General features: G+C 48.2%; 3 protein-coding genes across 5 annotated transcripts in view; 2 read left to right on the forward strand and 1 right to left on the reverse strand.

Moving 5' to 3' along the window:
• Positions 1-19,312, reverse strand: part of LOC5510655 — a 69,439-nt gene extending 50,127 nt beyond the window's left edge. For all 3 annotated transcript variants that reach the window (XM_048720789.1, XM_048719864.1, XM_048719434.1), the window contains exon 1: positions 19,182-19,312. The gene's annotated coding sequence lies outside the window, so the exon portion shown is untranslated. The remainder of the gene's footprint in view (positions 1-19,181) is intronic.
• On the forward strand, positions 16,336-22,839 carry LOC5510653 (pancreatic lipase-related protein 2). Its single transcript, XM_032379831.2, has 8 exons — positions 16,336-16,683; positions 17,458-17,697; positions 18,433-18,744; positions 19,193-19,375; positions 19,923-20,159; positions 20,541-20,661; positions 21,102-21,254; positions 22,660-22,839. The coding sequence occupies exons 1-8, from the start codon at positions 16,626-16,628 to the stop codon at positions 22,739-22,741; spliced, it is 1,386 nt and encodes a 461-aa protein (XP_032235722.1). The 5' UTR covers positions 16,336-16,625; the 3' UTR covers positions 22,742-22,839.
• A 610-nt stretch (positions 22,840-23,449) lies between these two features.
• The window catches only part of LOC5510652 (sortilin), a 35,914-nt gene continuing 35,447 nt past the window's right edge, over positions 23,450-23,916 (forward strand). The window contains exon 1 of the mRNA XM_032379829.2: positions 23,450-23,833. Coding sequence (XP_032235720.1) covers positions 23,546-23,833 — 288 coding nt within the window. The 5' untranslated portion in view covers positions 23,450-23,545. The remainder of the gene's footprint in view (positions 23,834-23,916) is intronic.

The raw sequence follows: 23,916 nt of genomic DNA on the forward strand, positions 1-23,916 counted from the left end.
CATACTATGTGCAGGAATAAATTCATTTTAAACAACACCTGGTTCTTTATTGGCCGATGTCGGGCTTACCGTCTAAAATATTGTTTGTTATTATTACAAAACTCTCGAATAATATCTTACCGGGTCTCGTCTGGTTGAATTCGTGTTTTACTTTGAGCTTTTTATTTGCGACGATATGTAGAACATTGAAAAGGCAGGGCAGTAGCTAGCACGGGGCAAGGGGGGGGCGCTACCTCCTTACAAGAGCAGGAATCTTACACAAGACATGTAGAAATCGCGTCTGCCTCCAAAGTAATTAAAATACATATCTTTGGCTTGCCCCCTGAACAAAGTTTTCTAGCTACGGCCTTCAAGGGCTGGAGTAGTTTTAGAACTCACACAGACCAAGAGTCGAGAGCAGAGTCATAATATATGACGTGAGCCCACGATACTTTCGCCGTAACGAAATAGCTTCATGAAAGCTCTCTTCTTTCTCGAGACCGCAAAAAACATCCTCCCCATTAGAAGTACAAAACGAAAACGTTTCCAAAATTATCAGTGACAACGTAAAAGAGAGACTACAAATGTCACTGCTCGGAAGCGACCGCAGGAAGCCGAAGAGCAATCTATTATTGAAGTCGATTTGCGGTGTGTATTATATGGGAGTCAAGTTTTCATGTTAATGGTAACATTCTCGGATTTTATCACATCATTCGCGAAAGGTCAGGTCAGCGGTTAATTTCTGGGCATGTGCGAGATGTTCATATGGGTGTTAATTTGGGTTTTCATGTTCAGTCATGTGACCAGAGCGGAGAACACGACTCTTGGTTTATTGGGGACATCGTGTTATTCGAAAAAAAAAGCGACTTAATCTCTCGCTACCAAAAATACGTCACGTTTTACAATCGATCACCAGTATCGCTTCCCTGCTAGCAGAGGCCTATTTTCTCTGTATTTCACCGGGCTGACGTTCGCGTGTAAAAGAGACCTCTGCCATGGGTCGAAACTGTTTTCGTTGCGCATGCGTGAGGGTTTCTAAGCGACCGCATGAATACCCTTTTCCTCGCGAACGCCAGCCCAGCGAAATACAGAGAAAAGAGGTCTCTGCCAGCAGGAAACAGCATCGCGTATGCTGTGAAACTACGTTCCTGGAACGTATCCAAATCCACCGTTTTGTTCGAAGTGTCTACTCTCCTTGTAACCTCTTAACAGGCTGTCTCACTAACTTCCGCCCGGTAAAATTCGACCAAAAATGAATTATCCCAAGACTCTTGTTACTGAAAGCCTTTATCAAGTCTATTATTAAAATGGATTTTGTTTGGTTTAATTTTTGTTTTCCCGTGTGTAAGAGGCCGTTGAATATTTCGCTATTCGAGGGCCCTTGTAGCTCGTCTGAAATATGAAATCAAGCACATATCGAAGGCGCTTGAATGATATCTAAAATAAATCCATTTCACGTACAAATTTATGGGTTTGTAGATATATTATAGTACTTATAGTACTAGTTTTATTTATTTTTTTGCTATGTACAGAACCATGTTTTCCACCATACCAAACACGCTTCGAACGAGAGTACAAACTAGACCCATTTTAGAGCCTCGAATTTTAAAAGTGGGGCAGGGTTGAGCAATTATTCATATTTATCTGGTAAGATCAGTCACTAATTGTCACAAATCTGCAAAAACCTGTGTACGTTTTGCGTATTTACAAAATTATGGCTAATTTTCCAAGTGCATATTTCTAGGTTATCATGATTGGAAACAGTAGTTAAAGCTGGAACTAGTACGCCACACAGACAAGTTCATATATTTCTCGCCCTCTTGAATATGTCATGATATCTCTTTTGCTATATTTTGCTTCTTACGTTCTTTCTTAAACCAAACAAGGATTATTATTTACCTTGAATGGTCAACTTTTCAAATCTATCCGACCGAATGTGCCCATTCGGACGGGGGGACTGGGTGGTTTCATAGAACGGGCTGGGAGGCGCGCCGCGCCCCGCCGAGCCCCCCACCCTCGTCTCAGGGAGATCAAGGATCGCGTAGATTAATAATTAGCAATCATTAATCTACGTCGGGCGGGGTTCTGGTAGATTAATAATTAGCAATCATTAATCTACGTCGGGCGGGGTTCTGGTAGATTAATAATCAGCAATAATTAGCAATCGTTAATCCACGTCGGGCGGGGGCGAAAAAGCGCTGGCCCCCCTTGTGTGGTAACATGTGGGAACCTTGCGCAACTCTTTGGGGCGAAAAAGCGCTGGCCCCCCTTGTGTGGTAACATGTGGAAACCTTGCAATTAGACCCTCGTCTGTCCTACAGCATACCGAGCCTACGGAGCGCGGAATAACCGTTTTTCGGCCGTGAAGTCAAAGCCGCTGGCGTGGCGTTTAAACCTGAGTTTTACTCAAACACCTCGCTCCCGAACTCCTCGCGAATTTCTCGCAGTCTCTTTTTCATCTTTTCGCATGTCTCCAGGGACTTTCTCGGGGGCCCTTTCTTGCTTTTTTTCTCACGCGATGCGAGGCCGTGTGGGGCTCTGATAGTGGCCTTGAGCGCGTAGTATCTCCCTTGTTCCCGAAGTATTAGCTGAAACTCTTCGTCTGAGATATGCCTGTCTTGCAGAGCTTTAGAGACCAGCTCGCTGATCGAGTTTTTCTTACTCTCCGCTAAAACCATCGTGTCTTGCTCGTAAGACCTCTAGAGACTATCCCTGCGCCTAGGCCCACGACACCGATCAGCCCAGCGATCCCTACCAGCGGACCGCCGATCAGAACCCCTATCCCCTCAAAGAGACCCCTACCCCGGCGCTGGAAAGCGCCCCTGCAGCGATGCTGGATGCCACAGACACAGCATGGGTAACGGTGCGCTTATACTTTTTCCGCACTTGTCGATGATGCGTTATCTCGTTGTCTAGAACCGCCTGAGTGTCACATATTTTCTGGAGTCGAAAGCTTTGCACGTCGCCACCGCTGTGCATACTGGGAAGCGAGGGGTATATGGCACCACTGTTAACGTCGCTGTTTGCCATGTCTGTTACGTCCGAGCTAGGTTAGCTCTAATACAAGGCGAACAGGCTTGCCCTTAAAGTCCACCCGTCTACCGCAGTCATCCCTGATCCATATTTGGATACTCGAGACAAACTCAGAGGAAGATGCTGCGACACAAACGGGGATGTCGGGTCCATAGACGACTTTCTCGTGCGGTCCCCCGCAGGTTTCTAGGCAAGCGAGAACGTTTGAAGGCTCGCCTAAGGAGAGGCATCTACGATATCGCAGCAGATGTAGAGGGCCTCTATTTTTGGCAAAGCCACCTTAAGTGGGGGTCCCCCCAAGGGCAGTTCGAGGCCCCGCTCCCCCAACTGATTGTCTTTAGCCTCTAGACCAAATAGTGCGCACAGCTCGGCAATCAGGAACGCAACGCCACTGGACATAAGCGCGATCTTCCCGATGACGAGATCCAGCTTCGCGGTCAGAATCTTGCTTTCAGCGCGGTTGATCGTTTCCACGATAGACTCGGCCGTGTGGTGCCCGGCTGGCAGAGTAGCGATGGGCGGGAGGGAGGCTATGGTCGTTATCTGATGCTCCCGCTCGAGATTATACCAGCTGTTAAACAGCGAGCAGTGCCGGAGCGCCACGAAGCGTGGGCGCCTTATCGGCCCTTCGAAGAAGAGCGTCTGTTCGTCTTTGGTGAGCACAGTATGTAGGACCACCATTGTGTTGAACACAGCCCGCCTTCGTGTTTAATAGGACTGAGCATGGATTGGGAGGGCTGGCGGATGCTGAACGAGGAGGCCGCGAAGCCGAGGGGGCTCGCAGGGGCGGAAGAGACGAAGAAGGCAGCAACTGCGGCGGGAGCCTCTATAGCCGAACATATCAAACACGCTATAGCCGAACAAGTCAAACACGCAAAACCTGGTTTCCCTAGGTCTCTTACCTTCGGGCGGCCTCGCAGAGGCCTGCCTTACGCCGTGCCCGCGACCCCCGTGGAGAGCACGGCCTCAGACATCACCCCACTACTCACGCAGCTAGAGATACAAGTGGCTGAGGACAAATCATTCACGACTAGGGTCCGAGACATATTCAAAGAGACAGTAGTCACGCACAAGTCCGCCAAGGAGTCTCGCCGGTGGCTATCGGAGCCTTCCTATGGGTACTGGCCACTGCAACTCAACTTTGCAGTCTGATGCGCAACCGCCGGATGCGGGGTGTCCCTAACCGACCCCGCTTTCGCCACGCTCCCCTCTGTCATCAGGGGATTTCTAAGGTTTCACGTCTACTTTACCACGCGGAGGATACTCTACGAGCTCGGCGCTCCCCTACCTGGCGACAGCCCGTTCACTCAAAAAGGTAACCCCTACAAGAAAGCCGCTTTCGAGCGTCTATGTATAGAGTTCGGTTTGCCGCGTAAGCCGGACTTCCGATGGAAAGGCGGGCGGAACCACGGGCTAGGCGATGTGTTTGTGTTCTACCCGGGGGAGGGGTATCGCAACGTGCACGTGATCCGTGGCTACGACACGGCGGCGGACGAGTACCCGAGCCACCTCAATCTGTTTAGCGACGAAGGTGGGACGTACAATAGTAGGAAGCAGGTGGGTTTCATACGCAACGAAGACCACGGGGGTGTGCAATATAGCTGGTTTGCGCCTCCCAAAGGTGAGGGGCTGACAAAAGCAGGGCTAGGAAGACTCGATCGCTGGGTCGAGGCGTTCGTCTACACCGTGCTTGGCGCGCAGGTAAACGTCCTTTCCTCTATCGCGGGGGCCGGTGGGCCGGCCATGGAGGCGCAGGCGGAGTTCACGAAGCTGCTTGAAGACGCGATCATAGAAAACGACATCGCTCAAAGCGTGCAAAGGTACCAGTTAGCCGTGCAGGAGGCCAAGGTGAGACTGAGTCTTGCGGTCGCACCAGGAGTGTGGCTGATGCCGAGCGATCTGGTAATAAACACGCAAAGCGTCGTGGGCTACAACAGTAAACTGCAGAAAGCCACAGACTCCATGACGCTCGGCGCGAACGCGATCAACACCGAGACAAAGCCAGTCGGTGCTCATAACATGGCCGGTGGGCATCCTAGGGAGCAACACGTGACTGATCCGAGGATCGACCGCGAGGTGCGAAGCAAGGCCGTAGTGCACGCAGAGGGCGCGGCGCCTGCCCACTCTTCACGTATGCGCAGCATGACATCACCCGGACCGGGCGAAAAGAGTGGCCACACCGCCCTCAAGGCGGGGTTGTCGGCGCTCGCGGTGGCCGCGGCGTATTACTTGTTCCGATGATTGCTTTGCATTCGACGAACCAAGAACGCGGCTACGGCTAGAATGAGCAGCCACGCATTTTCGCCAAGGAATTTCACCGCTTCTCCTGCAGCCTTAAAGTTCGCGACGCTCCCTACTAGCCTAGGGAGAAGCTCGCCTAGCGCTTTCCCGATAGCCTTCAGCCCGTTTCCGACCCCTCTGGCTACGGAGGAGAGCGACTCGCCGAGCGACGTCATAATGGCCGCCATCGTCGTCGCTACGGCCAACCCGATAGCGGTGACGGTAAAGCCGTACTTTTTGAAGATGGCTTTGATGCGCTCTCTGAGCGGCTTTTGGTTCTCGAGCTCTCGGTTTTCGCGTTCTAGTTCGTAAATCTCGGATAGCCTTTCCTCGTTGCCCTCACGGGCCTCTTGGCGGCGACTCTCTGACGTGTTAGGGTCGTCGATGGTCTCCCTGTCTGTGGTTACCACCCCTTTCAGCTCTTGGACTCGTTCTGTGTTCTCCTGGATGACCGCGTCTATCTCTGCCACAGACCCCATCGCCAGCTTGAAGCCTTTTAGCTTCGCAACGTCATGTCGAACGCCCCCGTTCTCATTGAACAGCTGTCTTGGTTTAGTCCAACCTCCTTTCTCGAGGTTGCGAAGCTGTATTAGCGTCTTTTCCCTCTGGTCTGACTGGAACCATATCAGATTCTCGTTAAGGTCTGGGTATTTCTCCCTGAGGGACTGGAGACCGAGTCTTGTCGCTGCACCCTCTGTGGTGAACGAGGTTTATGCGGCCGTTTGCGTCCGGGACCCCCGCGATGACGTGCTCGTCATTGGGATCGACTCCCCATCGTCGGGGTCAAACGGGATAAGGGGCGTCTCGTCGTACCTGTCTTCGGCGGACGCACCCGGCAAGGTATCGTCAATGTCAACGTCAACATCATCCATGATGCGTAAATCATGGTACGCAATATTAGACATGTATAACAGTCCGCACCATAGTCACGTGACTTCATGCTACTAGGAATGTCAGTCAGCGATAAACTTGACCCCCAACGAACACCCAGAACTCTGGGGTTGAAAGCCGAGAGAACTGTTCACCGGGTCACTCTCAACCCGTCGACGGCTTCCCCCGGCGAGACGCTATATGTGGCGGTCCCAAAGCTATTGGAAGGCGTCACGCTTGTGCCTGGCTCCTTGAGGGTCGGTTTCGATCTCTCCATCTCATGCCAATCAAATAATACCGTCGTGAACGTCGGTCGAAATCTCGTGAGCCGCCTGAAAATCACGTTTGCAGGAGAGACGCTCCAGGACACCAACCGCTACGATGTCTTCAAGACGTATGAGGAACTTTACCTGTCCAAGGTCGAGAGAGAGGACCGCCTGGAGCAGGGCATACAGTCAGAAAACATGCGCAAGCTTCGCTCCAAGGCTGGTGATAAAGCGACTAGTAACGCCAAGGAGAACGCTCTAAATGCCGCCCACGGGGCGAAGTACACCATCCCGCTAGACCATTCTCTGCTGATGGACCACGGCGTACTGTACCCAAGGGCGCTCTCCGAGGCGCAGCTCTTCGAGATCACGCTCGCAAAGGTTGATCAGGTAGTCGTCGGAAGCAATGCTACCAAATTATCCTACGGCATCAAAAATCTAGAGCTGGAATATGAAAGCCTGAGGGACGACAACCTCGCCCGGTCTGCAGCCGCCGCCTACCAAAACGGCACACCGTTCTTCTACGAGCAAGTGAACCTCCACAAGACCTTCGTGATTAGCAAAGGGACGGACAGCATAATCAACGAGAGTGTCAACCTGCCGCGGAGGTCTATGAGTGGTCTGTTGCTCCTCTTTGTGGAGCCATACACGGCAGGGGCTCGCGACACCGAGAAGTTCGTGTACCCCGACATCAAGAGCGTCCGCGTTACAATCGACGGCATGCCAAACAAGGTCTTCAGCCAGGGACTACGCCCCACGGATTTCTGGAGGGAGGCGAAAAGGCGGTTCGTCAGTGGCAGCGGAGCGCCTAGTGTCAGCTCCGAGTCGTTCTATGGCCATAACAAGTTTGCTCTGTGGATCCACCTTCGAACGACGGACGACAATGCTATCCATGGGGGCGGTCTCCGATTGGTCAACACCCGCGACGGTGTGCATCTTGTAATAAAACGCACGGCAAGCGGCACGGGTGCCGTAAACTGTTACGTGTTTGTGGTGGCCGACGCCCAAATGAACCTTATGAACGGACAGCTAGAGTCCATACAATACTGAGCACAGTAGTACAGTATTGACCAGAAAAACATCCCATTTAACGCTCTCATCGTGGGCCCGACGTCATGCGGGAAGACCCGATTCATAGTGGACCGGCTGCGCGGCCCTTTCCGGGCCAAGTTTGACTACATCGTACTCGTGTGTCCTACCTTTGTCTACAACAAAACATACGAAGGCTTCGGCGAGGGCGACGATCGTCTGTTTGTCGTCACACCTGAGGCGGGTGAGATCGACATACTGCTGAGGTTTGTCTCCGCTGTCTTTGAAGGCACTAATACGCTAATCATACTCGACGACTGTGCGGCCTCAAAAGACGTAAAGAGGCGCTCTGATCAGTTCGTCAACTTGGCGTTCAGAGCGCGCCACGTGGGTATTAGCGTGTGGGTGATCACGCAGCAGCTCACCAGCATCACGAAGCCGTTCCGTGAGAACATCGCGGCCTTGGTGGTCTTCTATACCCCGAGCAAGGCGGACATGAAAGCTATCCTGCATGACTACGGCGCGGAGCTCTCGGAAAAAAAGATGAAAGAGTACATGAAAGCCCTCAAGACGAAAAAGTTCTCGAAGTTAGAGTTTGCTTGCGTCACCCTTATACCATTGCCCTAGTTGAACGGTAAGCGCAGTAAATCACAGCCCACGAGAACGCATTGATCAGACTTGACAACACACGTGTACCATGATGAACGACGAATACTTCGAGAGTCTTCTTGAGGGGGGCGCCGCAGATACCGAGTCGTTAGACTGCTCGACGCAGCCAGCTACCGGAGGTAAGCAAACTGAGTTAGCAGACGCGAGGGAAAAACTCGCGATTCTCGTAGCCTCGGGGAAGTCGTGAGAGATGGTAGGCAAGGCCCTGACTCACGACGACGTCAAACGCATGAGCGCCGAGGAGGTGAAGAAGTACGAGAAGCGATACGAGACCGCTCTAGCCAGCCGGACTACAGACGCCCTGGCAGACAGCTTCCTGAAGCTTACGACCAAGCTAGTAGGCATGACGCTGCCGATAGACAGTGTGGTCGATCTTCACAACGACCGCGTGTCCGACTACATCATCAACAACAAGCTCCGCACATTGTGCGGAAGCCTGTCTCTACGCTGCGCTCGTTTGATGGCTTTAGCCGTCGGGGCGTTACACGTAGCACGTCATGTGAACACCAACGGCGCTGACACGCGGCGTCAACACGAGGTAGCAGTCGCGGACTCACCAGATGGCGAGTCTGCCATGACGACTTTAGAGTAGACGCTCATTTGAAAGCTTGCCACTTCTTCAGCAACCAAATAGTTGCATCACAAATGGAGGAACCTCAAGGAAGTACTAGTGCTCAGCATCTTGCGGAACCTGACAAACAAGGTGCGGAACAAACTGCTCATGAACCTGCACGTACGCCTTCGACGTTGGTGGAGAGAATCACGAGCCCCGAGCCACCCGCGACCCGACCTAAACACCCTGGGCGAGTCGAAGCTGGAAGGCGCTTGGCAGAGTGGAACCGACTTAACAGAGCGAAGAAGAAAGCTGTGCAACACGTCGCTATGACGAACACACACCAGTCCCGGAAAGCAACTCTGCTTGGTCGGCCAGCTCGGTTATCGGGGTCGCTGGTCTTCTGGTGTCATTGATCGGCCTATACACACGTAGGTGGGAGCTAGCTGCCGCGTTCACTCGTACACCCAAAACAGCTACCGAAGATACCGACGACGTGACTTCGCCCGCAAATGCACAGCAACCACCGCTTGCCGTTCCTGCGAGCCGACCCGGACTATGCAAATCTCGACTGTCAGCCATGGAGTAACACAAGAGCCCCACCCATATCCGCACGTCCGTGCATCGCAATGTTACAAAGACCACCGACGCCGCAGTCATAACTGGCCTCGTCGCCGGTATTGGCTGGGTTGGGCGCAAGGTCTTGCGCGAAGACTTAACCAAAGACCCCTCCGCGAACGCCATGACCTACGCAAAAATGACTGCCGCTGTTGCGGGTGCTGTCGCTTTGAAAGATTACCTTGAGGACTAGAAGTGTAGTCTTGTGTAGGCCACGTATTAGACTCGTGTTCACGTACACAGCATCACTCGATGGCCTCCATCGCAATTTTGGTTGGTGGCGCCGTCCTAAACGCGACTGCATTCGTTGGTGGCAACTACCTCGCAAAGTTCCTGTCGAACGATGAGAGCCCTGCCTTAGCTAAGAAGGAGAGGCACGACAAGGCCCTCGAGAAATACCAACGAGACTATGGACACTACCAACAGCGGCGACAAAAAATCCTCGATTGACAAGCGCAAAGTCGCGAGGGAGGGGCCCTCGCTAAGCAAAACTTCACCGACACTGACTACGCGCTCAAACTCTACAACCAGACCCGGCCAAAACAATCCCTGGAGTCGATGCGGGCTCCTGAGCTGTCCGACTACTACATCCTCAGCAAAACGCAGAAAAAGGCCGAGTTGGAGTACATTTGCCCCGGCGCTCTCGCCATCGGCTACACAGCTAGCCGCTTGCTGTGATTTAGATCTTGGCGGCCTTTTTCCATACTGCGAGTATACGTATACGTATAAGATGATTGCAGACCGGTTGTGGAGTGTTATGCACGAGGTAGCAGCCGCTGCTAAGCGAGACAAGTCGATGATACCGAAGGTGTCGTCGATGGGTGGGTTATGTAGCTTTGGTGACACTGCTAACCGAAGTCTCGAGTTGTGGCACGCAGACAGGGAGTGCGATAAAAGATTCGCCAATGCCGTTCTTCGAGGGCCTACCGACCTCAGAAAGACCGCCTCGGCACTACCAGAGCAGACAGCAACCGCCTGTTGCAGTACATTGCCGACACGTAATGGCGGCGAAGCGCATGTCCGACGAAGAACTCGATGCGTTCCTTCGTCCTATATACTACGTCAGAGGTGGCTTCCAGGGAGTGACCGCTCTGCATGCCTACTATTTTTGCCAACCGACCGCGGGTACAAGTATGCCTTGACTGTCGTTGACGTTGCTTCACGATATAAAGCCGCCCGCCCACTGAGGACTAAGAACGCGGCCGTTGTCTCCCGCGAACTCGCTGACATCTATGCAGAGGGGCCTCTCACATGGCCTAAAGTCCTCATGGTTGATAACGGCACGGAGTTCAAGGGTGCTACCACAAAGCTCCTAACAGACCACGGGGTGGAGGTCCGACGGGCTGAGCCAGGGCACCACAGGAGCCAAGCTTTCGCCGAGTCTTTCCATTGCTGGCTGGCACAGCGCCTATTTCGTGCGCAGTACTCGAAGGAGATTGCATCCGGCGGAACAAACCGCGAGTGGGTTACTACTTGGCCAATCGTCATCTCGGACATCAACGCAACGAATACTCGCATGACTGGCTTTGCGCCTAAAGACGCCATAAAGCTGAGGCGCGTGCCTCTCAAAGCCGAAAAGCCCCCCCCCCCCCTAGAGGTCGGAACGGAGGTGTACATCGCCGTAAACGAGGAAGACCTCCAGGGCAAGGGCCGACGGCGAGCGACGGACCCGTGGTGGACGGTCAAGGCATACCCAATACTAAAGAGGGTTATGGAGCCCGGACAGTCAGTGTTGTATTACACGGCGTACTCTAAGCACGGCTTCACGCGTTCGCAGTTGCGTGTTGCTTGATCAGCGCTTGTGCCTTCTATTGCAGCTGAGGTACGTGAGTCTGACATTCCACTTGTAGTGACCCTGACCGTCGTCTAGCCGGTCGATACTGAAGCAGTGGTGATGGCTCTTGGTGTATCCCTGAAACAGAAGCTGAGTGCCACAGACCGTGCACTTCTTTTTCGCGTCAGCAATCATGCCGAGTACGTGGTCTACCGTCAGAACGTGGTGCGATCCCGTGTACTTTGTGCGACCCTTTTGCCTGTCGTCTATAATATATCGCTTGATTCGCGCTATAATGAGCTCTTCACTGGGCGTAGCCAGCAGTTCTGTGGGGACCAAGGCACCGGGGACGTTATCGGGGGGAATTACGCGGACTATCTGGTCGGCGTGCCGCACGCGGGAGATGCCGGTGTATACAGCATTCGTGATCCAGCCCTCTAAGCTGTGGTCTATGATAAACAGACGTCTTGGAGTATGGATAGTCTTGCCCTGCACCCGGTGGACGGTCCCCCAGCCCGCGTATTTCCACTCGAGGGGAAGTCCGTTAAGGACCGCGTCGAGAGGAACCTCGACTACCGTGCCTTTGTACGCGTCGACCTTCTCACCCCTTTTGCCTGGCACGGGCACTGGCCGCCCTTGCTTGCGATAACGTTCTCGGGAGTGAGCACCACAACGTTGCGGCCGTGGAACATGCTCACCGCCCACTCGGTCTTCCCCGATCCTCCTTGGCCCGCTAGATAAATCTTTGCAGAGGTTGCGGCCACTAGATCGCACGGCAGACTCGGCGCAGTGCTTGGCTCTTTGGCCAAGCTCCCCGACTTCTTCGGATCACAAGCCGTTTCGGGTCGCCACTCGTACTCAGGCTTCTTGTGGCGCCACTCTCCATACCTCGGATTTCGCTCCACAAGCTTTACACCACTGGGCACCACCTTTGCGTATATGGCATCTGTACACACCCGGAGGACGTTTTCGCGAGGAATCCGCCTCAACATGCGTCGCAACGCTATGTTTGTGTACGCCAAGACGAAGGCCCTGATATGGTACCATTGTGAGCGTCGGACACCGTCTTTGTATTGGATCAGATGAGCCCCGTCGGCATGCTCGAAGTTACGTAAGTGGTCGGTGCCCGCAAGGAGGTTTGTCAGGTACGCGGCTTCTTCACGGTCGCGAACTACGATCGAGGACTCGTCGCCACGGCGAGCGCACTTGCCTACGAAATGGACAGCGAGATCTCGACCCTCAGGATACTGCGGGTCTTCGCTACGAGTGGGGGAACCTGATGGAGTCCTTTTTTCCAACGCTATACAATACCTCCCTCGCCGTGGTCATGACGAGGTCACCCGAGTCTAACAGGTCCTTGAGCTCTGGCGTGGTGATCCAGCCCTCGTTTTGTTCCAAGTGCTGCCCTACCCTCCCGGAAGTGTAGGGGTGGCAGGCCTCAGAGAACTCCCATTCGGTCAGCTGAATGACACCGGTTAGTTGAAGAACCTCGCTCAATGGCAGTCCCACAACATCCGGGATACGATACACGTTCGTAGGGAAGCCGTATTTCCGTACCACATCAATGGCGTCCGAGGCGCCGCCGAAGACACTGTCCTCGCATCCAAGGTACGCCGCACGCATGTCGATGTGCGCATGAGGCTGCGCCCCTAAGTTTTCCTTGCTATTCCACACTTTGGACTCAACCTGCGCCGCTTGCCAGACGTCCCTGTATTTAAGAGGCGTTGATGTTCTCTCTTTGGATCCACTTCTTGAAACGATACCCTATTGCGCCGCCCATCGAGTGCGTAGCTTCGGTGTACTCTTGGTAGGCTGGGTGATCATCAGGGAGCCATTGAGGATCATGCCCCGTCTCGTCCGTAAACGCCCTGTCGATCGCGACGCTGTCTCTCTCCGATCGGTATAGCTTCCTCTCGTGCGTGAATATAACGCGCCCGCATAGCCAGATCCTCGTACTTCTTGGGATCGCCCTGTTTGTAAAGCGAATGAGCACCTCTCGCACTTTTGCCTCGCGCGTTTTCGTGGCGGCTCTGGTTAAAGCCTTCTCCTGACGTAGCGAACGAAGCTCATCCTCAGCCTCGAAGTCTAGGCCGTGGACGCTCGTGATCGCAGGTGGTTCAGTCGGAAGCTCCGCCCAGGCGTGGTTATTGTGGCAAGGGATAGTGACCCTCGCCTTAGTCTTGTACTTCTCCGAGTCCCACATAACGTTGCCTAGGGCGTCCACGGCTGCTAGCTTTATCTCGAGCTTCTTTTTCATCTCAAAGAGGTCTTCTTTGGTGCATCCCGTAGTAGCCAGCTTCTTGTCAAATCGCTCGCGGATCTTGCCTCGTGTCTTGGTTAGACCAAGGGAGCGTGAGGTACTGCGATTCCTCAAGAAGTCGGCAACATAACTCACAACACAGTTAGCGAAGGCGTCACTCCCCTCTCGCTCAAACATTAGCCCAGGCTCCCCATTTTGTTCAGGTAAAGGGCGAAGCTCGTATCTCACGTAAACGAGGTACTCTCGTCCTTTCTCCCAAATACCCGCATCGATGCCTTCCAGGGCGCCGACTGCGATTTGGTCCCCCCTTTTGACTAATGACCCACCGATCTTGTGCTCCGAGCGCCCTTCCCCCTCTGTGATTGGCGCCAATGGCTCTTCGGGGGCCTTACCAACGACCTTAAAGAGTCTGTAACGCCGGTCAGGGTCTGCCATCTCAAGCACCGGTGGCAACACTGCGTTTGCCCGCAGAGACTCTCGCTCGTGCGAGACCCACCACACTGAGCCATCGTCATTGATATCAGGCCCCGGATAACCGGCTTTGGAGCAATGACTCCTGCTCCACCAAGATCTCGTATCTCCTGGTAAACACCGGCGCTTATGTCTTGGCCCCGAAGGGTGGCATCCACGATTGGGAACCGAAGATGGGCGCCGCCGCCGAAGAGAGAATAGTACTTCTCGGGGTCTACGCTTTCTTGGCCCTTTTGCTTTAGAAGCAAATACAAACTCCACCCGACCCCACCCATGCCGAAGCAACTTACCTCCGCGGAAACAACAATATGGCGCCACTTCTATGCAAAGGAGGGAGAACGAATCAAAAAGACGTTTTCGACAAAGCAAAAGGACTTTTATGCAAGCCCCTTAAACTCCATATGTCATTATTATAATCAAAATTAAGGCTTGCAATCAACGGCATGTATTTGCGTTGCAAATGCGACTTCAAAGAATGACTCCGAACGGGCACATTCGGTCGGATAGATTTGAAAAATTGACCATTCAAGGTAAATAATAATCCTTGTTTGGTTTAAGAAGGAAGGTAAGAGCAAAATATAGTAAAAGAGATATCACGACATATTCAAGAGGGCGAGAAATATATGAACTTGGTCTGTGTGGCGTACTTGTTCCAGCTTTAACTACTGTTTCCAATCATGATAACCTTGAAATATGCACTTGGAAAATTAGCCATAATTTTGTAAATACGCAAAACGTACACAGGTTTTTGCAGATTTGTGACAATTAGTGACTGATCTTACCAGATAAATATGAATAATTGCTCAACCCTGCCCCACTTTTACAATTCGAGGCTTCAAAATGGGTCTAGTTTGGACTCTCGTTCGAAGCGTGTTTGGTATGGTTGAAAACATGGTTCTGTACATAGCAAAAATAAAATAAAACTAGCTAATCTTTGGTGCACGCTGAACTACTATAATATATCTACAAACCCATAAATTTGTACGTGGAATGGATTTATTTTAGATATCATTCAAGCGCCTTCGATATGTGCTTGATTTCATATTTCAGACGGGCTACGAGGGCCATCGAATAGCGAAATATTCAACGGCCTGTTACGCACGGGAAAACAAAAATTAAACCAAACAAAATCCATTTTGATAATAGACTTGATAAAGGCTTTCAGTAACAAGAGTCTTGGGGATAATTAATTTTTGGTCGAATTTTACCGGGCGGAAGTTAGTGAGACAGCCTGAGCACACAACACTAGTGTCTGTGCCATAGTCTCCCTTTCTGAAAAATATTATTTCCTAGTAGTAACTGTATTGAAATGTCAGTTATCATTCATGGCCGTAGCAAGCCTCGAATTATTGGCGGGGGGGGGGGGGGGGGGAGGCACGATACAGAAACATTAAGAAAACAATGGGGGCACAGCCACGCCCCTACTGGTCATTTCCTTATAATTTTTGAAAATATACGTGCCCGCAGTACCCCACCACCTGGTACGGCCCTGTCATTTCAAGAGAGACCATAAATTGTCACTCGTTCCTACAGTTGTCTACGTTCACAAGACAAATTACTGCGCTTTGCGTCATGGTACGTCCATCTTCGCCTTGCGTACAGTACTATGACAACACCCTACTATGACACACCACGAAATCACGTGACCCCTAGGGTCGAAAAGACAAATGGCGCGAAAAATAGTCGGTATCGCGGGGCTTTTACTCCATTGTAATAGGAAGTAATGTCTCCGGAATGGAGTCTCCGACTGTTTATTAGGAAGAACTAATTGGTTACAGCAAATGCTAAATGTAACTATTTACGATGGAGGAAAGGCCTAATGGAACGTCGGTAAATTTAAAATAAAGTGTTAAATTTATTTGAAGAGTTGACCGTCTAAAATTGCACACTAAAATTTCAACTCGCTATTAAAACCATACCTACAGCTTGGTTTCAGATTTAGGTTTTTTTACATTTTTGCAGGGCAAAGCAGGCGGGATGGGGAAAATTCCTACTTCATACCCTTTCATTTAAGAAGATAAGATTAGCCCGCAGTTCAACTAGTTCTCCAAAGCGAACCACTGACAATCACATTTCCATTCGCCTGTATCTTTTTCTTCGCAAACAGGCACGTTTGCAGGCTATGATCAGGGTGGACGATAATTGCGCGATATTTATTTGTTTACGCGGAAGAATGCCGCCAGAGTTTACTGTCACATAATGTCCGTAGAAAACAACGGCGATCGTTAAACGAATTCAATCTCGCCTCAGAGACAACGCTCAGCTGCGTAAAAATACTGTTTTCTTACTTTGTCGTCGCATTAAGTTTCCACTACAACTCGTTCACCCAAAAAAGAACAAATGAAGCACCATTTACACATCCGTTAAACCGTCATTCCATAAACCTCTACACACACAAGGTGTATTTGTTGCTAAGTGACGCATTTTTAATCATCCGAAAGCAAACAGATACCTCCGATGGGGTTTATTTTGATTTTAAACGCACACAAAGCTGCATAAACGTCGTGGTTTTATGTTAAAAGGGAAATACAATATTAACTTTTCATAGCTTGAAAGATATCTTCTTTTGTGCACTTCCTGTTTAATAACCAACTTGAAACTGATCTCCCGTTAATAGGCAAAATCACCGAGCCCTAAACTCACCGAACCAGAACTCTTCAATTAACCCAAACAAACGAAACCTTCGTAATTATTTAAGAGGCTTAGGGTTTTCTTTTTTTAATTCGACTACCACAACAAATCAGATTAATACTGTTAAGCCCATTAGCCAGAGATCACCTATAAATTGGCCGGCTCATCAGTGTAACGGTTTTGGTGTCAGAAATGGGATTTCTACCTCTCGCCTTGTTAATTACTTTACAAGGGATCGCCGTTTCACAAGGTAAGATAGCATTCAAGATAACAACTCATTAAACAAGCCAGAGTGGGATAAGAAAGAGTTGATAACGCAAATGACCCATAACCCCAACAAGTCATTACTCGGTCAAACTTTTGTAACGGCCTTTCAATCTAACTAATATTGAGTTCAGGGTTTAAGGTACTTAGGGATGAACACGCCTCTTGAGAATATAAAGATGGCCGAGTAGTATGGTGGCTTTAAGGGGGCCTCTGCCCTTTTTCAAGAAATGGAAAGAAAATGTGGTGAAGTAATATAGAATCTTCTGTAACTCATTTATAACCTGAAGGAGGCAGGTATTGGCCTGCCGAAATATCGTTCTAAAAACATAAATCTGCGTTGTTGTCGACTTTTTCTTTTAAAGCTTTTATTACCACCAATCTTATAAAGATTTTTTTTTTCAAATATATTCCAACACTTTTAGGGGTCCCTAATAATTATAAACTACTTACTACCGAACGGGGTAAATCATGCGCTATAACTATAAAAAAAAAAAAAAGAAAAATTTCGCTCCGAGGGCGACCTCTTTATGGTACTCTAGTTCCACTTTTAAGACAGGTTGCTCTGAGTCAAACATTGAAATAGTTGTGTTGGTTGAATATATGACCGACATCTTTATAAAGTCTTAACCCTTGACTTGCTTAAATGACAAATTCACAACGAAAACAGGCTCCTTCAATGCGGAAAACCAACGCTGACGAGAAATATTTGAGTGTAGATTGGCCAGCATCCCATAATACTCTTTATTTGTCCCCAAAGCCGGCAAAGTCTGTTACTCTTCGTACGGCTGCTTCACGGATGACCCCCCTTTCGATCGCACCCTCGTGCCTCTGCCCCAGTCCCCAAGAGATATCGGCACCAGACTCCTCCTGTACACACAGGCCTCACCTGACAAGTACGAAGTGCTGAGTGATGCGGATACGGCAACGATAGAGAAGTCCTCATTTCTCCCACACCGTACGACGCGCTTCATTGTTCACGGCTACGCAGGCTTGGATTGTGAGTTAAACGTATAGTAAAAACATCCTGATAACTCAAACTCTGATAACTCGAGTTTTCCGTTAACTCAAAGAATCGAACTTGATTTCCCTTGGATTTCCGTCATTTTAAGTCGGATAGCTCAAAATGAAAACCATAGACTAAGGGCGCGTTTTATTACTCGTGATGCCGAAATGAGAATGATTAGAATAGAAAAAGCGCAATGAAGGCCATTCTACCCGTTCTGCTACCTGTAGCAGAATGACTCGAATGCCATTCTGAACATTCTCTACAACCATTCCCATTCCAGAATGACTCCCAGCTTACTACAAATATTTTTCAACGTTTTCTCGTAACCTAAAAATTTGTAAAGCTAATTTGAAGATTCGTATTTCGGTCGTTTAATTCGGTTAGTTCTATCATGCATATACGGAAAGCGTTACTTTCTTCATAAAACTATATACATTTTGGTGGACCCCTCCAATCCAGCTCCCACTAAGTCGAAATTTCGAGACGTTGCGCGGGGGATTGGGTCGAGTCAATAAGCGAACAGCATGCTGAGACGATTTACGTTGATGTGATACTAAATAAAAATTGGAAAATGGTAGGCTTTGGCAATCCGGAATTTCTTCTTTAGTTAGATTCACAACATGAACATTTGCATCGTTTCGCGCCATGTTGAAAAGCTCTATTCTGAAAGCATGGCGACCTCATTGACAAATACTAATATACACATTGTTATTTCATTATCGAAAGCCGTGGATTCAATAATCGACCTAAAGGGATGGTGGGGTATTCGTATGAAGGATGAGCTACTGCGCAAGTCAGATGACAACGTGATCATAGTGGATTGGATACGAGGGGCTAAGATCCCGTATGTGAGGGCGGTGGCCAACACGCGGTTGGTTGGTGCCCAGGTCGCCGCGTTCATGAAGACGATTCTGTCCCTGTCTGGGTCTAGAGAAGGCGGTGCATTCCACTCGATTGGGTTTAGTCTTGGAGCGCATATTAGCGGTTATGTTGGACAGAGACTTAAGAGAATCGGACGTCACCTTGATAGAATAACAGGTAAGCGGAAACTCTTCAACCGCATTGATGGCATGAAATGGCATGAAGTACTCATCCTAATGCATAGGGTTTTACTCCTATATCAGCAGCTATATCAGAAAAATAAAGAAAGCTGACAGTGCTGACCATGCGATTCAATGACATCAAAAACACCAATTCTACTGCTTTTATTCTTAGACAAAAGAGTGAAAATTGGTGGTTATAGCACTACTCGACAAAGCAGTTGAATAACCCAAGAAACAAATAACATAAACAATCTAAAGCGTACCATCCACTTAGAAGGACGATAAAGGGACACAACGTGGTTGAGTCGAAGACATGAAGGCACCTCTAACAATCGCCACAGAACACATGTATGAGAACGGAACACACTCAAATGTTCGTGCAACCTCATTATTTACAAGTTTCCCTTGTTAATTCACACTGGTTTAACTAACCTCTTTGCCAGGTCTGGACCCGGCCACCTTGATGTTCAAGGGCGAGGCCCCTGATGTGAGGCTGGACCGTCTGGATGCTCAGTTCGTGGATGTGATTCACACAAGCTACGTCTTTGGGATTACCGCACCACATGGCCACATGGACTTTTACCCGAATGGAGGGACTTCACAACGTGGCTGCAGCCTATGGGATGGTACGTTTATTGGTGGATTCAAGGCGAGTCCATATCGATGTAGCAACAACAACGTAGAACGCCAAATGCATCGCAAGTGCTAAGTGTTCTAGAATCGATGATTATGGCGTCAAATGATAACCAGCCCTATAGCTGGTTCCTTATTTACAGTATAATAAAATGCAAAAGTCGGTGCGAGCATGTAATCTAGTTATTCAGCATTAATTTACGATGGCCTTGAACGTCTGGTAACTAGTGAACAAGCCAAGCGTAGTGCTGCGATATCGGCAAACGTCGCGACTAGCAACGTGTTAAGTTCTGGGATGTCGAAATTGAACCCTCAAATACCACTAACTAAGCGTCCTGCCTTCTTATAAAAATATAGGAATGACGACCATAAAATCAATTCATCAATTCATATTGATCAAACATCGCTATCAACGTAAATAAATAAATTAATTAATAATCACAGTTGAATAAAAACACAAGTAGATCGCTGAAAAGAACATACGGTACTTAAAAAAATGTTTACTCTGTAGTCCTTACCATATCCATACATGATCATCAGGCATGGAAGGGGTGGTCTGTCATCATATACGTGCCGCTGAGTACTTCATTGAGACAATCAACCCAAAGTCTTGCCCTTGGAGAAGCTATCGTTGCGGATCTAAGGATGAATTTGACCGAGGGAAGTGCATGAGCTGTGCATCTGGATGTCCGTCAATGGGATACAAAGCAGACAAGTTTAAACATCTGATCCCTGGGATGTTCTACCTTGACACAGCAGGGAGATCCCCATTTTGTGGTGAGACCTTACCATAGTACAGTTTTTTTTTAATTGATAAAGCATCTTATTCGGTATAGTTGAGATCACAAGAAAGTCAATCCTAACTGTTGATGTAGTAAGTTTTGGAGAGTAATAGCATGGTACATAAAGTCCTGAATAACAATGAACTTGATGATTCTGTAAGGCATGCCTGGTTCAAAGGCATTGTCTTTACAGCAGACAACAAGGGATAAAAAAATAAATCATGCACTTTATTGGTAGATTACTTGGATGATTCTTTATAGGACATGCTGCCTTGTTCAAAGGCATTGTCTTTACAGCAGACAACAACGGATAAAAAATAAATCATGCACTTTATTGGGAGATTATCTTTTAATGCAATCCCTTTAATTTTGGCAGTGTTCCATTATCGTATAACATTCTATACTGATGACTCATACTGGCCAGCAAGTCTTGATGCCCATGCATATGTAAAACTTGGCGGAGACCTTGGGTCAACAGGAGAGATCAAACTTATTGAGTAAGCACAGTAAACTAATGGTTATCAAGAGTAATTATTTGACAGTCAATTTTCTGTGCATAGTTTTACATTTGGTTCTATTCTTCATATCATCAAATGTGATGATTCTATTCTTCATATCATCAATTTGCATGTTACATTAAGGGCGGGGGGGATCAGGATTTCTCAAAGGCAAGATAAAAGCCAGAAGCCCATCCCAATCAAAGGGAAGGGTTTTTGCTTTAATATATTTCATCTAAAATTTCAGAGGGAATAAACCCAATAACTCAGGGATAGTATACCCAAACCAAGGGGAGGAAACGCACTTGTAACCCCCCTTTCAGAAAAAAAATGGAACAGGAAAAAATGGTCTTGATTTATTTAATCTGTGCACCTTTCATTCAAGATCATGATTATTAAACTGGTTCTAATGGTTCTAAGGTTATAATGTCACTTTACAGGAGAAAGTTAGAAGAGAATAGTGTTGAGTCATTTGTTGCAAGGGCATCAATATACCTGGGCAAACTCCAGCATGTCACCATCTATCACAAGCACCTGGCAGAGTTCTGGAAAGTAAAAAAGGTTGTTGTGAGGGCTGGATGGTCAAATGACATGTAAGTCCCTTAAATTTGTGAGTCAATGATTTAAAAACAACCCCTTTTTTCTAGCACCAGAGAGAAGGCTGTGCTTTGGTAGGACCTCTAAAATGTGTTTACTGCTAAGAAAATAACACCACACTAACTATCCCTTGCTAGTAGGGTTATGTGAGCTCCAAATTGAATAAAAGGAGGCCAAGGCACAATTGCTTGAAGTATTTTTCTACAAGAATTGAGTAATAATAACATAAATACATACACAAATACACACTTTTTAGAACTGCTGGGATAAAGATTTGACAACTTTTAGCATTGTCAATTTCTTAATTAGGCAACACTTTTCAGTCCTAAAAAATAAGTTCTAAATGAAATAATCCTTGATCATAGGTTTCTCTATTAATTTGTCTCGACCCCCTCTCATCCCCTCCTCCCTGTAAATAAAATACTGACTTATGATAGGGTTGTCTCTGAATTTGTCTGGACCACCTCTCCTCCCTGTAAATAAAATACTGACTTATCCAAGGGTTGTCTCTGAATTTGTCTCCACATCCCCTCCTCCATGTAAATAAAATACCGACTTATCAAAGGGTTGTCTCTGAATTTGTCTGGACCACCTCTCCTCCCCTCCTCCCTGTAAATAAAATACTGACTTATCAAAGGGTTGTCTCTGAATTTGTCTGGACCACCTCTCCTCCCCTCCTCCCTGTAAATAAAATACTGACTTATCAAAGGGTTGTCTCTGAATTTGTCTGGACCACCTCTCCTCCCCTCCTCCCTGTAAATAAAATACTGACTTATCAAAGGGTTGTCTCTGAATTTGTCTGGACCACCTCTCCTCCCCTCCTCCCTGTAAATAAAATACTGACTTATCAAAGGGTTGTCTCTGAATTTGTCTGGACCACCTCTCCTCCCCTCCTCCCTGTAAATAAAATACTGACTTATCAAAGGGTTGTCTCTGAATTTGTCTGGACCACCTCTCCTCCCCTCCTCCCTGTAAATAAAATACTGACTTATCAAACGGTTGTCTCTGAATTTGTCTGGACCACCTCTCCTCCCCTCCTCCCTGTAAATAAAATACTGACTTATCAAAGGGTTGTCTCTGAATTTGTCTGGGCCACCTCTCCTCCCCTCCTCCCTGTAAATAAAATACTGACTTATCAAAGGGTTGTCTCTGAATTTGTCCGGACCACCTCTCCTCCCCTCCTCCCTGTAAATAAAATACTGACTTATCAAACGGTTGTCTCTGAATTTGTCTGGACCACCTCTCCTCCCCTCCTCCCTGTAAATAAAATACTGACTTATCAAAGGGTTGTCTCTGAATTTGTCTGGACCACCTCCCTTATCCCCCTGCAATTTTATGCCAGCTTTGCTGCCCCTACAGAACTTGCCAAAAAAGTATAATATTGTATGTTTAAACTTTCAGATACACTGCATGCTTCAATGAGTGGATTCACTACAAAAACCACACCCAGAAGGCGCTGACGAGAGGGTACAGATCCTGCTAGAAATAACAGCATTCACAAAGGAGAAATAGATAACTCATCCTACTTTAAAATAGAACAATGTCGATAACCAAACATGAATAAATTCACCATCTTTCTCATGTGTAGAACAGTATTATAATTTTAGTGCAAAAGGATTTTCCTGTATGAAGTAACTTATGTGTATGCTTTTCGGGCATGTTTCTAGAAAGATGGACAGGGCTTTTTGGTGCATGTTGGAGCTACATATACACAAACAGACTTTACCTTGATAAGAATTCTTGAGTAGCACTACCTGTGCCAGTATCTCCGAATGCACAGGCACACGCACACACACACCATTAAAAGTAAAAAAAAAAATACTGGAAAGGTAAATTTCAACTGTACACAAATAATTCCATATTAGTTACCTTAAAATGAATCTGGCTGCTTGTTCTGACGATTACCCTTGGTCCATAATGGAACATTATGACTATGTCTTGGTTTGTCCCGAATTGAAAATTCGCGCGCAAAAGCTTAGCACAATGCCGTCTCGAGTTGAATGAAATTCTGCGCATTGCTTCTTTATATTGCATAATAACAAACGCAAAATTTCTTCCTTGTGTGGGTAATAAGGTATCTATGATTCAATATTAGAATGGCCCTTCACAGATCACGAAATAGAGCTCAAAAAATATGCACGCAGGGCGCCGCTATGTTTTAAACGAGCCCGCACTTGATGCAAAGAGCATGCGCTGTAGCAGGTAGCGCACACAAACAAAAAGTAGAAGAGATGGAAGAACCTTCACTTTGACTTGAGTTGAATTCGCGGTCTTAAAATTTTTCGAAATGCCACCAAGTGTGATCAAATATTGCATACTAACCCTGATCCTAGTGGTGCTGGTTTATGCTAGAAGAGATGGTTTGAGCGGTTTCAGACACGCTAAGGATGTATTTGAACGCAGAGACATTGACTCGCTGAATCACTTAACCAAACGGGACACAGCGGAAGAAATCTACATCCCAGTAAACTCGCACAGGACGAAGCGAAGTGATCCCTCTAGTGTGGACTTAACGGATAAAACATGTCCTGCGGACCCTAGTTTGAGTAAAGGCAAGACTATCGTTAACGATGAGGTATGTAGATGATGCGCTATTTGTAAACTCACTCTTATGCGAATCTAAACACAGCTTGTTGTTAACACTTAAAATCCTCTTTT

The sequence above is a fragment of the Nematostella vectensis genome, chromosome 1, assembly GCF_932526225.1.
Source record: "Nematostella vectensis chromosome 1, jaNemVect1.1, whole genome shotgun sequence".
NCBI classification, from domain to species: domain Eukaryota; kingdom Metazoa; phylum Cnidaria; class Anthozoa; order Actiniaria; family Edwardsiidae; genus Nematostella; species Nematostella vectensis.

Bases quoted from the DNA above. Each gene is read 5' to 3' on its own strand.
- LOC5510653 (XM_032379831.2), top strand. From the start codon at position 16,626: ATGGGATTTCTACCTCTCGCCTTGTTAATTACTTTACAAGGGATCGCC. The intron at 19,376-19,922 runs GTACGTTTATTG...CATGATCATCAG, and splicing joins TGGCTGCAGCCTATGGGATG to GCATGGAAGGGGTGGTCTGT. The intron at 21,255-22,659 runs GTAAGTCCCTTA...TTAAACTTTCAG, and splicing joins GCTGGATGGTCAAATGACAT to ATACACTGCATGCTTCAATG.